Below are 15,630 nucleotides of genomic sequence, written 5' to 3'. Positions count from 1 at the left end.
TATGGTTGTACTTGCATCCCAGTCACTTAACAGAGTGTATCTAAGCATCCAAAATTGTTAAAAAATGTGAAGAAGTGGGATTCGTGCAGCATGGGACTGTCCTCAGGTCACATCGGCCAGTTGTGTAAATAACAAATTAAAGAAAACTGACAGGGGGAGACAGGAACCATAAAAGGGGATACCCAAATCCCCTCAAAGCCTATCCCCCAAGGGCCAAAATTTACCATGTCTTCAGATGCCAAATACCATCTCGTTCCTGGACGTTCTAGTACGTAGGAGCAATGATGGCACACTTAGCAGTGGTCTGTATCGCAAATGTACGGCGAGCAATAATATGCTGCATGCTCCAGCTTTCATCCCAAGCCTCTCATCAAATCTATACCCTATAGTCAGTACTTAAGGTTGAGACGTAACTGTAAAAAAGATGACATTTTTAAGCTGGAGACAGCTAACCTACGTGACAGACTTCTCCTAAGAGGATATTCAAGGACTTTGAAAAAAACGTTCTGTAGAGCAACATCCCTTTAACCACTTGCTTACTGGGCACTTAAACCCCCCTCAGTCCCAGACCAATTTTCAGCTTTCAGCGCTGATGCACTTTGAATGACAATTGCGCGGTCATACAACACTGTACCCAAATGAAATTTTTATCATTTTTTTCCCCACAAATAGAGCTTTCTTTTGGTGGTATTTAGTTACAGCTCGGAGTTTTATTTTTTGCTAAACAAACAAAAAAAGATGCAAAAAAAAAAAAAAAAAAAAAAAATCATGTTTTAATAGTTTGTTCTAAAATTTTGCAAACGGGTCATTTTTCTCCTTCATTGAAGTGCGCTGATTAGGCGGCACTGATAGGCTGCATTGGTGGGCACTGATGGGCTGCATTGGTGGGCACTGATGGGCTGCATTGGTGGGCACTGATGGGCTGCACTGGTGGGCACTGATAGGCATAGTTAAGGCGGCACTAATAGGCACAGATAAGGCGGCACCGATGGGCACAGATAAGGCGGCACTGATGGGCAAAGATGGGCACAGATAAGATGGCATGGATGGGTGGCACGGATAAGTGGCATGGATGGGTGGCACGGATAAGTGGCATGGATGGGTGGCACGGATGGGCACTGATAGGTACCACTGATAGATGGGACTGATGGGCACTGATAGGTGGCACTGATAGGTGGCACTGCTGGGCACTGATGGGCGGCACTGCTGGGCACTGATGGGCGGCACTGGGTCGTAGCACCTTTGAGGCAGATTGTGGGCACTGTGGGTGGCACTGTTGGTGGCACTGCTGGATGGCACTGTAGGTGGCACTGTGGGCACTTACTTTTATTCAGGATGGCACGGCGGTGGGCAGGTGGGCACTGGCAGGGGGCAGGTGGTCAGCTGTATTGCTGGCCGTGATCGGGACTGATGTCCCGATCACGGCCGCCGGTGATCGGCTTTTTTTTTCTCTCCTCGCGCTGTCAGCGCGAGGAGGAATAATAGCCGATTACCGGCTCCGTTCTACCACATGATCAGCTGTCATTGGCTGACAGCTGATCACGTGATAAGGGGTCGGGATCGACCCCTTGCACGGATCGGTGATCAGGCGAGTCTCACGGACTCGCCGATCACAGAGCGCGCCGCGCGCGCCCCTCAGGGGGCGCGCAGGCCGCTCGTATCCGGGACGACGTCAATAGACGTAGTCCCGGAAATGTGGGTCTGCGCTGTTGCCGTCATTTTGCAATAGCGCGGATCCCAAGTGGTTAAAGTATGTCATTTTGCAAATTGCAAAACTTTTGGGGTTGCCTACCTTCTGAAGTGCAGCTGCATTTATGCCGGTAAGACAAAACTCCCATTTTGGAAGAGGGCTTATCATCATATACTCCGTATGCAGGTTTGTGACCCTGATCTACCCCTAGGTAGGCATACTACTCTAGTGCATCAGGGTGTGTTTCCTAAGATTACATTTTTGATTTTGGACCGTGTCCACCCCAGCGAAAGGGGGGGGGGGGGAGAGAGAAGACACTGGAATAAGTCCACTTTAAGAGCCACCCACCCCCCTGGGTTGAATGACGCCATGTGCTTCAGAGCCTTCTTGGAGGGCTTCAACTCAGGGAGAATGGAAAAAAAAAATAGGATTTTTCGTACTCACCGTAAAATACTTTTCTCTGTAATTCACCGACTGACACAGCTACTCTCTTAGCCATTGGGTTGTTACGCCACCTTTAGGAAAATACTAGGCATTATATTTTATGTGAAACACAGAACTTTCCAGTATAACGTAAAGAAAAACAGGTGGGGGGGGGGGGGCGGGTGCTGTGTCGTTCAGTGAATTACAGAAAAAAGGATTTTACAGGGAGTACAACACACACCACAGGAAAAAAGGGAATTATTGCATACACAATTGCAACTTACAGCCACCTGCAAAACTTTGCGGCCAAAACAGGCATCAGCCAATGCACTGACGTCTTGTAGAACTTGGTAAACGTGTGGGCAGATGACCAGACACTCACACTTTAGCGACAGACACTTGGTGTCTAAAAGCCCAAGACGTCCCGATTGCCGTTGTGGAGTGGGCCGTGACCAGAAAGGGGGATACCTGCCCCTTCAAGGCGTAGGCTTGTACTACAATTTGTCTGATCCACCTGGAAATGGTGGCCGACGAGACCGCCATGACTTTCTTTGGACCAGCCACCAAAACAAACAGTGAGTCTGACTTCCAAAAGGGATCAGTGGCATACAAATACACTTTTAGAGCTCAAACCATGTCCAGAGCATGAAGGGCCACTTCCTTAGGATGTGTCAGCTTAGGACACAAGGATGGTAATACAATGTCCTCATTGATGTGAAACGCTGAGACCACCTTCGGCAGAAAGGACGGTTGCAGACGCAACACCACCTTATCCTTGTGGATCACCAGATTGTCCTGCAAGTCGCCCTAAGCCGCCAGTTCCGAAACCCTCCTGGCCGAAGTGATGGCCACTAGAAAGACCACTTTCTGGGAAAGAGTCAACAGGGGAATCTCCCTGATATTTTCAAACGGTGGTTTTTGAAGCGCCGATAGAACCAGGTCTAGATTCCAGGGGGGTAACTGTGGACGCACCTGAGGGACTACATGTCACACCCCCTGAACAAAAACGTACTCACTAGTGAGTGAGATGCCAAAAGGTCAATGAAAAAATAAAATAAAAAATATGATATTTGTCCTTTAAATGGTGTTTAACACCAATTTTTGGTCCACCCCTTGCTGATGAAACAGCAGGATCCTGGATATAGAAAAAGAGCGCGGATACCATCCTTTCTCCTCACACATAGGAGATGTAGGCCTTCCAGGTACGATGATATATCTTCAGAGAAGATTTCCGTGCTCTCAGCATAGTAGGGAATCACAGAGTCCGACAGACCCTGGTTCCTCAACAGCCATGCCGTTAAAGCCAGCGATGGTAAAACAGGATGGAGAATCGGACCTTGAGACAGAAGGTCCCCTTGCAACGGCAGTCGCCATGGGGCATCTGTCACCAGGCGCACTAGGTCTGTGTACCAAGGACGCTGAGACCAACCAGAATTACTGGGATCCCCTCGACTTCCACTTTGCGAAGCAGATGTGTTAACAGTTTTAGTGGAGGAAAGGCGTAGATCAGCGGCTACTGATCTCACGGAGCCACCAACGCTTCTGATGGGTCTGCCCATGGATGTCTTGCCTGGACACGAATCTCGGCACCTTCCGATTGAGACGGGAGGCCAGAATATCCACATCTGCTGTGCCCCATCGCAGGCACAGTAGACTGAATACCTCCAGATGCAAACGCCCATTCTCCTGGGTCCAGCATCTGGCGACTTAGGTGACTGCCAGTTCTCCACTCCCGGAATGTAAATGGCCGACAGGGCCAGTACATGTCGCTCTGCCCACCGAAGTATGTGAGCTACCTCCTGTGTGGCGGCTGATCTTGTTCCTCCTTGGTGATTGACGTATGCCACTGCAATGGCATTGTCTGACTGGATCCTGAGCCCTTGCAGTCTCATCGACCATGTGGAGAGGCATAGCCTGATTGCCTTTAGTTCGAGCAGATTGATCAGCAACTTGGATTCCGTCGTCCACCGTCCATTTCAGAGGTAGGAACGACTTCCCGGACCTCAGCCACCAGATCAGGGAATCTCTGACCAACTGGCTCACCTGGATCTGTCGATCCAGGGACAACGGTGATTTGTCACACTTCGCCAAAATCTCCTTCTGCAGAACTCTGGTGTGGCCACCATGAGACCCAAGACTTGCATGCAGAAGCAAAGCGATGACCACTTGCAGTCCATCAGCAGTTTCACCGAGAGCTTGTCTGAAAGGAGAAACACTCGCTTCTCTGGAGTCCAACAGCAAGCCTAGGTACTCCAAACGCTGAGTCGGTACTACCACCGACTTTTTTAGGTTCAATAGCCACCCAAATTCTTGCAGGGTCTGCATGGTGATCACCACATCCTCTTCTAACTCTGAGGTGGAAGATGCTCTCAGGAGGTCGTCTGGGTATCCCGCGACTGCGATCCCGCATTGCCGCAACAAACGCCAAAACTGGAGCCAATACATTGGTAAAGACTCGGGGGGCTGATGCCAAACCAAAAAGGGAGAGCCACAAACTGGTAGTGGGCTACCCCAACTGCAAACTGCAGACATTTTTGATGCCGAAGGCATATGGGTATGTGCAGGTACGCATCCTGGATGTCTAAGGACGCCAGGGAGTCCCCTTGATGGAGTGCAGCGACTACTGAGCGAACTGATTCCATTCTGAACCTCTGCACTTTCACAAAGTGGTTGAGGGCTTTTAGATCCAAGATTGCAGTTCCCAAGAAGGAAGGGGTACGTCCAAACAGGTTTGAGTAGAACCCCTGGAAACGATCCAATTCCGGAACAGGTACAATCACCCCGCTATTCAGCAGGTCCCTTACTGCCCCCAAGAGGGCCCCCCAGAGAGCCGGGATAACAGGTATGCTGGAGAGGAAAAATCTGTTTTGTGGCCAAGACAGGAACTCTATCTTGTAGCTGTAGGAAATCAGATCGCAGACCCATTGGTTGGATAGTCGAGAGGACCACCGGGCTGCAAACTCCCAAAGGCAAACCTTCATGCGGTAGCACTTTCGTTCGCAGGCTTGCAGTTCCAGGGACGTTTCTGTCCTTCTGTGGTCGTCCTGTCAAGCTGGGGGCGTTTTGCCGATGCTCCGGGCGGACGAAAAAGCCGTTTGTGAGTGAAAACTTAGGGCCCTTGCCTACGGCGTGGCTCCTTAGCCTTCCTGGCCTGTGGGAGTAGTGTACTCTAACCACCTGCGGCATTTTTAGTAATGTCATCCAAAGGAGCTCCAAAGAGGCTCCAAAGAGGCTCCAAAGAGCTGGTGGCCAAGGAAGGTAAGATCCGTCAGGGCTTTCTTGGATGGCTGGTCGGCAGACCAGCATTTTAACCAAATCAGGTGCCGCAGCAACACTGCTGCACTGAAGCCCTGGACAACAGGGGAAGAGTATCCAGGGCTGCGTCACAAACGTACTTAAGGCCTTGCACTAGTTGGTCTGCTAGTTCAACACAGACAGGAGAAGCCTGTTCTCCTAATTCGCGGTGAAACAGCTTTGCCCACTCAGTGTCTGCGACACAAGTGCGGATGCCAGTACTGGTCGCACAGCTGACCCCACAACCGTAAACAAGGAACGAGCCACTGCCTCGGCCTTCCTGTCCGTGGGGTCCTTAAATGCAGGAGTCCCCTCTACCGGGATCGTGGTTACTTTGTTTAACCTGGAATTCGGGGGGGTCCACGACCAGAGGAGCCGACCACTTTTGAGAAGGCTCTCCTCAAAAGGGTAACACACCACCATGTATTTGGGGACCGAAAAAGGTCCGTTGCGGGTGACCCTATTCATTGTAAATGAACTTGTCAAAATAAGTCAAATATGGGAACACCTTAGGTGAACGGGTTGGCTTACGGGACCCAAAAGGGACCGCTACATCAGCAGAGGGATCTGCTGGGCCCTGAATCTTCAGGGTATCACGCACAGCTGTGATAAGTGCTCCAACAATCGCTTTGTCATGCACGGACCCGGACAGGGACTCATCCTCACTGTCCGAACGGTCCTGGTCAGCGTCATCTGAAACAACATAGCAGGGGTCACCAGCCTCAGCAGGGCCCAAGTCTGCGTCAGAGCTCTCCCTAGAGGAGGGGGGGCATGGACCGCTTTTTAGCACCTTTGCACCCATGCACCGCCTCCATCTTGGCAACAAGCGAATTGAGGGCCGCCGACAAGGTGTCCAAAGGCACTGTGCATTCCGCAGGCAAAACGGCTGCAATTGCCTGGATTTCGGGGGAAGAAACACCAGTTTCTGAAGCCATGCTGACCCTACCCTGTCTGCCATCCGAAGGGGACTTACACGCTGCTGGCTGAGAGGCTCTATCCTGCAGGACTCACCACCCTGAAAGGTTCGGCGCTATCCAGCAGGTAGTGCCTATGGTCTCCGTTGACTCCCAGTTGCAGAGGGATCCACTGTGTCAGTGGAAGCTGCTGCTAATGGCGCTGAAACCACTATGCAATGTGCTCAGGCTCAAAGGAAATGGCTGCCCAGGGTCCAGTATAAAGGACACAAAACAGTGGGAAAATGGCTGCCAGAGCACAGGGACAAATGCTGCCGCTAGAGAACGCTGAAAAACTTGTTCAGGCTTCTAAAAAATATCAGCCGGCGTCCAGTAGAAGGACAAATCAGAGGGAAAATGGCTGCCGAAGCCCAGGAGAGCAAGCATTCCCTTGCCCACACCTAAGATGGCCTCTGATGCTGAAACCATAAGGGACAGCTGAACAAATGGCGGTGATCAGCGCTGCAAGAGACACAGGCACCTCCAGGGACATGAGAAACAGGACTCAGGACACAGACAGCCAGTGCAGCCCCCCCCCCCCCCCCCCACAGGTGAAAGCCCCTGTACAGACACACACACACCACTCAGCAACCACATGCAGCATCCCCCACGGGGGGGGGGGGGGGGGGAGGGAAGATAGGGAGCCCCCGAATTGACCTCCCAGGGAATTCCCAGCTGCTCAACCCCACAGAGGCAGGGAGAGCTGTACTTACCAGTGCTGAAGAGCTAGGAGACATGCCATTACAGACCCACTCTCTGATCGGGACAGGGTGGCTGCTGTCCTCTGCACACTGCCACGCAGACATCAGTAGCCCGGTCATATGTGAGCCCCGGAGCATAAAAGCTCACGACCACCTCTGGAGCGGAGGTTTCATTGTGGCCGGCCTAGCGTGGAGCTGCGACCTGCACAAGCTCGATGGCCAGGCTGGGGAGGCTACAAGGATAAGGGTATCCAGCCTGTCACCCAGCCGGCTGTCGATAGCAGATCACAGAATCATTCAAGCTTCTGCAGAAAAAAAGACGGACCTATGGGCCCGTCAGGGTTCCTAGGTCCTTCTCCTTCGATAGGCAAAATAAAACAGATTACGGCATGGCAGGCTGTGGGGTTGTTACCTAAGTGGCCGCCCCTTGGGCGGAACTGGAAAGTTCTGTGCTTTACATAACATGTAATGTCTAGTATTCTCCTAAAGGTGGCATAACAACCCAATGGCTAAGAGGAGCTGTGTCGGTCAGTGAATAGAAGAGAAATAATTTTGTTTCTGCTTTCAAAATAATTCTTGAATAACAATTCTCTGTTCCTGTCTCGGTTCTTGCTTCGAAACAGGTTTTGAATTTTTGATTCTGTGGCCCTTTGCTGGATAATCATTCTATATGATAGTTCTCGTGTGGTCTAACCATATGGGTTTATATGCGCATTAACTTGCTGTTTGCACACAATATGTATACATATATTTCTCTCTTTGCTTCTCCCCATGCTGTACCCCAAATGTGTATATAAATACATACACTTTTTTTCATTTTGGGGTATATTACCAATTTGCCATTATGGCTTAGATACTCTGTGTAGGGGGTTCTCTGTTGTAGTTTGACGGTTCAAGTGTACTGCGCATAATTGTAAAAAAAAAATTCTCTCTTCATTGTGTGCACCCAGTGCGGGCACATGGCCCCTTTTTCTTTTTGAGTTTGGGGCCATGTATACTGCCCTTCTGCCTCTGGTGTCCCGTTTACTTTTTTGTGAATGGGGATTACCGGGCGCACTGGTGGGGCGCTTGTTTATGCACCGATCATCTTGCTGATGCTTTCTATGCGGGTCGGTCTGCACGTGCACATGGTGGCGAATGCAGGTGCGCCGTGGTTGGGCGCGCGGGCAGTCGCCCCCAGGAGGCCCCTGCATGGAGTTCGGCTGTGCGCTTGTGTTCTATTTAAAGGCTGGTTCAGTATGAGGAGAGTATGGTGAGGGGAAAGGAAGCCTTTTGTCCAGTTGCCGGTCATTGTCTCATGGATCCTTATGATGGGTAATAACCTTTTCGTCTATTGGATGAACATCTCTGTTTACTTCTGCTCTTTGCACTGTTGTGCAGTTCCCTTATGTCCAACCGTGGGGGACATTCTATACTGTTTTACAGGCCCCTCTTTTGCTGAAGTTCTTTGAGATTCTTAATCCATGGATCCCGGCTGCTCCTATTTCCTCCTCTCAGTGCTGCTCACCCGTATGCTAATAGACTTTGGGATTTAGGTGGGTGTTTATTAAATATCCAGGACCTGGTTCTTTTTTCTACAGTATTTCACACATGCGCACTTTATTGCTCACCTTGTCCTTTTTGTTTTTTTATTTACAGATTCCAAGTTGTTTATGGGACCTCGGTGAAAACACTGCTTTCCTGGTGGTCCATGATTTTGGCCCCAGGCTGATTGGGGGGATAGGCTTTGAGGGGGATTTGGGTATACCCTTTTGTGGTTCCTGCCTCCCCCGTCAGTTTTCTTTAATTATTTGTTATTTACACAACTCGCTGATGTGACCTAAGGCTCGGTTCACACAGGGGCGACTTGTCCATGCGACTTCGCCGCCTGACAAGTCGCCCCCGTTCTGTACTACGGAACCGTTCTAATAGGAGCGACTCGAGTCGCTCCGACTTAGAAAAAAGGTTCCTGTACTACTTTTGTGGCGACCTCGGGCGACTTGCATTGACTTCTATACAGAAGTTGTTTTGCAAGTCACCGCTGAGGTCGCGGCAAGTCGTGCCGCGTACGGTGTGAACCGAGCCTAAAGACAATCCCATTGCTTCATGTTTTTAACAATTTTGGATGCTAAGATACATCCCAATCACTTAACAGAGTGTAAGTACAACCATGATGTATTATCTTAATGACTACAAAATTTTGGTGTATAATATATATTTTATACAATACAACAGTTTTTCTTGACTACTGTATATTTGAATTTTATAGATAGTTCTCCCCTGCAATTAACCCCTGATGAAGGAGAATATGTTGCATTTCCGAAACGTCGTTGGGTTCAGGCATATGTACTCTGTCTAGGTTCACTTCCTTTGTTTGTATTACCATCCGTGTTTTTGTATTTAATGTATTTTCGTGTATTTCTCTATTTTTTTATAATAAAATCATTTTTATATGATACACATTTTTTGTCTGGTAGTGCCATTAAAATCCCACTCCTAGGGGGTTTCTATTATTACTTTGGATTCAGGTCCATATCCCAAGAGACACAGACTCTGGGAACCCTGTATTTGCCATATTACAAATGGTGACTGATTCCTACTGTTGGGACATATACTGTTAGATGCTAATGTCATCAACTCCAACCACCTGTCTATTGTCTTCTATAACGTAAATGAGTCTGGTGTGGCTTCTCTTTCAGCTATCGTTATCTGGCCTAATTAACCCTGCAATTGAGAAGGAGTCCTGTGTTTAAAACTTATGATAATGGATCATCTACTGTGTGAAGCTCGGTGACAAGTCTGACATGTAGTGAAATCATGATTTATCATAACAATGACGAAGCTGCTTAAAGGGATTAGTTAATGAGCTCATGTTAATTAGGTTTCTGGTCACAGGTGTATTTTCAGAGTAATATGAGCAGGATACACCTCCTCTTTTTACTGTACCCCTTTTCCCCGAAAATAAAAATAAGACCTAGCGTGGATTGTCGGGCATGGCTGCAATATAAGCCCTACCCCCCATATAAGCACTACCCAGTTTCCCCAAAAATAAGCCCTACCTTGAAAATAAGACGTACAAGGACCTTAACTAGGGCTTAGTTTGGGGGAGTAGGGCTTATATTGCAGACACCATGCTGGGTCTTATCAGGGAAACCGAGTATATAAGACCTGTATTCCTTTCAATAAAAATGAATTCCTGTTTGAACCTGAATACAGAGCCTCGTACTTGGGGGAGAATTATTCGTATGGGTTTCTTGTTCAGCTGATTGGAGTGTTTGGTAGCTGCCTTTGTGTTCGGGTATGGAATGTCCTAAACAGCTTAAACCCTTTTCATACTCGGGGTGTCATTACACTACCCCCTTACATTAGTGGTCAGTGGATAAGATCCCAAATTGGCAGTCAGTGGAGAAAGGGCCCTCTTACATTAGTGATCTGTGTAGAAGACCCCTTCCCCAATGGTGGTCAGTAGGCAAGTCCCCCCTTACATTTCTGGTCAGGGTGAAGACTGCCCCCTACACATAACTATAAAGATGACAGGTGTCAGTGGTTAATTATCAGAGAGGTAGAAGATGCTCGGAGGACCCCTCAACACTCTGTGGATGTCCCGATTGAGAATGTAGGCTTTATAGGGGGGCTAAGTAACGTTTTGATATAGTGGAAGTCACTGGAAGAGTTTTTAATCACCTGCTAGAAGGATGATGTGATAAGGAGCACATGTGACAGAGGGAGAGGGGCAATCTGCAGTAGGTGGAGAGCTATGGGGGCGAGTTACTAAAACTGGGAGAGTGCAAAACCTGCATAGAAACCAATCAGCTTCCAGCTTTTATTGTCAAAGCACACATGAGCAATCTAAAGTTAGCAGCTGATTGGCTACCATGCACAGTTGCACCAGATGTTGCCCCCTGCAGTTGTAGTAAATCCCCCCCCCGGGGTGTCCTATCAGTGCTCCCTCCACAGGTGTGATGAAGGTCAGTGTCATATGAGAGGTCCTCAGGTCCAGGCAGTGCTCGGTGCTCTAGGCCCAGGCTATGATACCAGGAAAAGTGTTTCCTATCACACAGTAATGGAGTCTCTATCCGCCCGTCCTCCTCCTCCCCCCCCCACCCCGGTGTTCCGGGTTACCTTGCCCAAAGAACAACACACGCGGCTCCAACTCTGCATTTTCCTCCCGTAGGTGACACTCTACTTCCAGCCTGGACTCCCCTGGATCAAGGACTTCACTGGCTGCGCAGGCGCAAGGGGGTGTGTCAGCTCGATAGGGATGTCGGGACATGTAGTGTTTTCCCGTCTCTAGTCACGTGTGTTAGAGGAGTCGCTCCGTCGCATAGTGTGGGCGGGATTTAGTGACAGTGGGATGTAGACGTCTCACGGTGTCTTAGCTGCTCCTCTTATGGAAATGATAACTGGCTGGCTATCTCTGTCCTCAGTACTTTGCAATGACACATACGTTCTGGAGAGGTGTCACGAGTCCTCATCTCTGCTCTTCTTTCAGGTTAATGACCTTTAAAGCCCTGAAGCCAATGTAGAAGCATGAGAACCAAAACCCCCCTCCCCCGCTCTTACCTGGATCATACCATGGGATCTGGGACCTAGACCCCCCACCTACCCAGATCAGACCATAAGAGGTGAACCTAGACCCCCACTTACCCAGATCATCCCATAAGAGGCGGACCTAGACCCCCCACCTACCTGGATCATCCCATGGGATCCGGGACCTAGACCCCCCACCTACCCAGATCAGACCATAAGAGGTGGACCTAGACCCCCCACCTACCCAGATCAGACCATAAGAGGTGGACCTAGACCCCACCTACATGGATCACCCCAAGGGAGCCGGTGTTCTGCCTAATAGAGTCCGGCCATCCATATGTGTCCGCTCCGTACTGCGCATGCGCAGTACGGAGCAGACGAAGCTTCGGAAAATCTCCGAAGCTGAACTGCGCCGTGAGTGGAGGAGGTAGCCCCACTATCCAAGCGGACATAGGGTTTAGAATTTTAGAGGGCCCCTCGCGGGCGAGCTTCGCTCGCCACGCTTCGGGCTCGGCCTTGCTGCGCTCGGCTCTTTTTTATTCTAACTCTATGTCCACTTGGATAGTGGGGATAGAACCTGGACTCACGGCGCAGGCGCCGTTCGTCCTCGGCAATTTTCGGAATCTGTGCTCCTGTGTACCTGTGTACCTGCTCCTGTGTAAACCCCCCCACCTATCCAGATCATCCCATAAGAGGCGGACCTAGACCCCCCACCTACCCGGATCATCCCATAAGAGGCAGACCTAGACCACTCACCTATCCAGATCATCCTATAAGAGGCGGACCTAGACCCCTCACCTACCCGGATCATCCTATAAGAGGCATACCTAGACCCCCCACCTACCCGGATTATCCCATAAGAAGCGGACCTAGACCCCCACCTACCCGGATTATCCCATAAAACGCGGACCTAGACCCCCACCTACCCGGATCATCCCATAAGAGGCGGACCTAGACCCCCCACCTACCTGGATCACCCCATGGGATCCGGGACCTAGAACCCCCCACCTACCCAGATCATCCCATAAGAGGCTGATCTAGACCTCCCACCTACCCGGATCATCCCATGGGATCCGGGACCTAGACCCCCACCTACCCAGATCAGACCATAAGAGGCAAACCTAGACCCCACCTACCTGGATCACCCCATGGGAGCCGGGACCTAGAACCTCCACCTACCCAGATCAGACCATAAGAGGCGGACCTAGACCCCACACCTACCCGGGTCACCCCATAAGAGGTGGACCTAGACCCCCACCTACCTGGATCATCCCATGGGATCCGGGACCTAGAACCCCCCACCTACCAGGATCATCCCATAAGAGGCGGACCTATTCCCCCACCTACCTGGATCAACCTATGAGAGCCGGGACCTAGACCTCCCACTTACCTGGGTCATCCCATAAGAGGCGGACCTAGACCCCCCACCTACCCAGATCATCCCATAAAAGGCAGACCTAGACCCCCCACCTATCCAGATCATCCCATAAGAGGCGGACCTAGACCCCCCCACCTACCCGGATCATCCCATAAGAGGCGGACCTAGACTACTCACCTATCCAGATCATCCTATAAGAGGCAGACCTAGACCCCCCACCTATCCAGATCATCCCATAAGAGGCGGACCTAGACCCCCCACCTACCCGGATCATCCCATAGGAGGCAGACCTAGACCACTCACCTATCCAGATCATCCTATAAGAGGCGGACCTAGACCCCTCACCTACCCGGATCATCCTATAAGAGGCGGACCTAGACCCCCACCTACCCGGATTATCCCATAAGAGGCGGACCTAGACCCCCACCTACCCGGATTATCCCATAAGAGGCGGACCTAGACCCCCCACCTACCCGGATCATCCCATAAGAGGCGGACCTAGACCCCCACCTACCTGGATCACCCCATGGGATCCGGGACCTAGAACCCCCCACCTACCCAGATCATCCCATAAGAGGCTGATCTAGACCTCCCACCTACCCGGATCATCCCATGGGATCCGGGACCTAGACCCCCACCTACCCAGATCAGACCATAAGAGGCGAACCTAGACCCCACCTACCTGGATCACCCCATGGGAGCCGGGACCTAGAACCTCCACCTACCCAGATCAGACCATAAGAGGCGGACCTAGACCCCCCACCTATCCAGATCATCCCATAAGAGGCGGACCTAGACCCCCCACCTACCCGGATCATCCCATAGGAGGCAGACCTAGACCACTCACCTATCCAGATCATCCTATAAGAGGCGGACCTAGACCCCTCACCTACCCGGATCATCCTATAAGAGGCGGACCTAGACCCCCACCTACCCGGATTATCCCATAAGAGGCGGACCTAGACCCCCACCTACCCGGATTATCCCATAAGAGGCGGACCTAGACCCCCCACCTACCCGGATCATCCCATAAGAGGCGGACCTAGACCCCCACCTACCTGGATCACCCCATGGGAGCCGGGACCTAGAACCTCCACCTACCCAGATCAGACCATAAGAGGCGGACCTAGACCCCCCACCTATCCAGATCATCCCATAAGAGGCGGACCTAGACCCCCCACCTACCCGGATCATCCCATAGGAGGCAGACCTAGACCACTCACCTATCCAGATCATCCTATAAGAGGCGGACCTAGACCCCTCACCTACCCGGATCATCCTATAAGAGGCGGACCTAGACCCCCACCTACCCGGATTATCCCATAAGAGGCGGACCTAGACCCCCACCTACCCGGATTATCCCATAAGAGGCGGACCTAGACCCCCCACCTACCCGGATTATCCCATAAGAGGCGGACCTAGACCCCCACCTACCCGGATCATCCCATAAGAGGCGGACCTAGACCCCCACCTACCTGGATCACCCCATGGGATCCGGGACCTAGAACCCCCCACCTACCCAGATCATCCCATAAGAGGCTGATCTAGACCTCCCACCTACCCGGATCATCCCATGGGATCCGGGACCTAGACCCCCACCTACCCAGATCAGACCATAAGAGGCGAACCTAGACCCCACCTACCTGGATCACCCCATGGGAGCCGGGACCTAGAACCTCCACCTACCCAGATCAGACCATAAGAGGCGGACCTAGACCCCACACCTACCTGGATCATCCCATAAGAGGTGGACCTAGACCCCCACCTACCTGGATCATCCCATGGGATCCGGGACCTAGAACCCCCCACCTACCCCGATCATCCCATAAGAGGCGGACCTATTCCCCCACCTACCTGGATCAACCTATGAGAGCCGGGACCTAGACCTCCCACTTACCTGGGTCATCCCATAAGAGGCGGACCTAGACCCCCACTTACCCAGATCATCCCATAAGAGGCGGACCTAGACCCCCCACCTACCTGGATCATCCCATGGGATCCGGGACCTTGACCCCCCACCTACCCAGATCATCCCATAAGAGGCGGACATAGACCCCCCACCTACCTGGATCATCCCATGGGATCCGGAACCTAGACCCCCACCTACCCAGATCAGACCATAAGAGGTGGACCTAGACCCCACCTACATGGATCACCCCAAGGGAGCCGGGACCTAGAACCTCCACCTACCCAGTGCAGACCATAAGAGGCGGACCTAGACCCCACACCTACCCGGATCATCCCATAAGAGGCGGACCTAGACCCCTCACCTACCTGGATCATCCCATGAGATCTGGGACCTAGAATCCCCCACCTACCCGGATCATCCCATAAGAGGCGGACCTATTCCCCCACCTACCTGGATCAACCTATGAGAGCCGGGACCTAGACCTCCCACTTACCCGGGTCATCCCATAAGAGGCGGACCTAGACCCCCCACCTACCTGGATCATCCCATAAGAGGCAGACCTAAACCCCCCACCTATCCAGATCATCCCATAAGAGGCGGACCTAGACCCCCCACCTACCCGGATCATCCCATAAGAGGCAGACCTAGACCACTCACCAATCCAGATCATCCTATAAGAGGCGGACCTAGACCCCTCACCTACCCGGATCATCCTATAAGAGGCATACCTAGACCCCCCACCTACCCGGATTATCCCATAAGAAGCGGACCTA

The 15,630-nt window shown here is 51.5% G+C and overlaps 1 protein-coding gene across 1 annotated transcript in view; it reads right to left on the bottom strand.

The window, feature by feature from the left end:
• Positions 1-11,327, bottom strand: part of DLD (dihydrolipoamide dehydrogenase) — a 39,448-nt gene extending 28,121 nt beyond the window's left edge. The window contains exon 1 of the mRNA XM_077470871.1: positions 11,163-11,327. Within this exon, the coding sequence (XP_077326997.1) occupies positions 11,163-11,201 (39 nt within the window). The 5' untranslated portion in view covers positions 11,202-11,327. The remainder of the gene's footprint in view (positions 1-11,162) is intronic.
• Between the last annotated feature and the right edge of the window lie 4,303 nt (positions 11,328-15,630).

Source organism: Lithobates pipiens, unplaced genomic scaffold, assembly GCF_037356315.1.
Source record: "Lithobates pipiens isolate NorthernLeopardFrog02 unplaced genomic scaffold, aLitPip1_a1.2 Scaffold_8, whole genome shotgun sequence".
Taxonomy (NCBI): Eukaryota; Metazoa; Chordata; class Amphibia; order Anura; family Ranidae; genus Lithobates; species Lithobates pipiens.
Note: the sequence above shows the minus strand (reverse complement) of the source record. Positions and strands in the feature narration are given on the sequence as shown.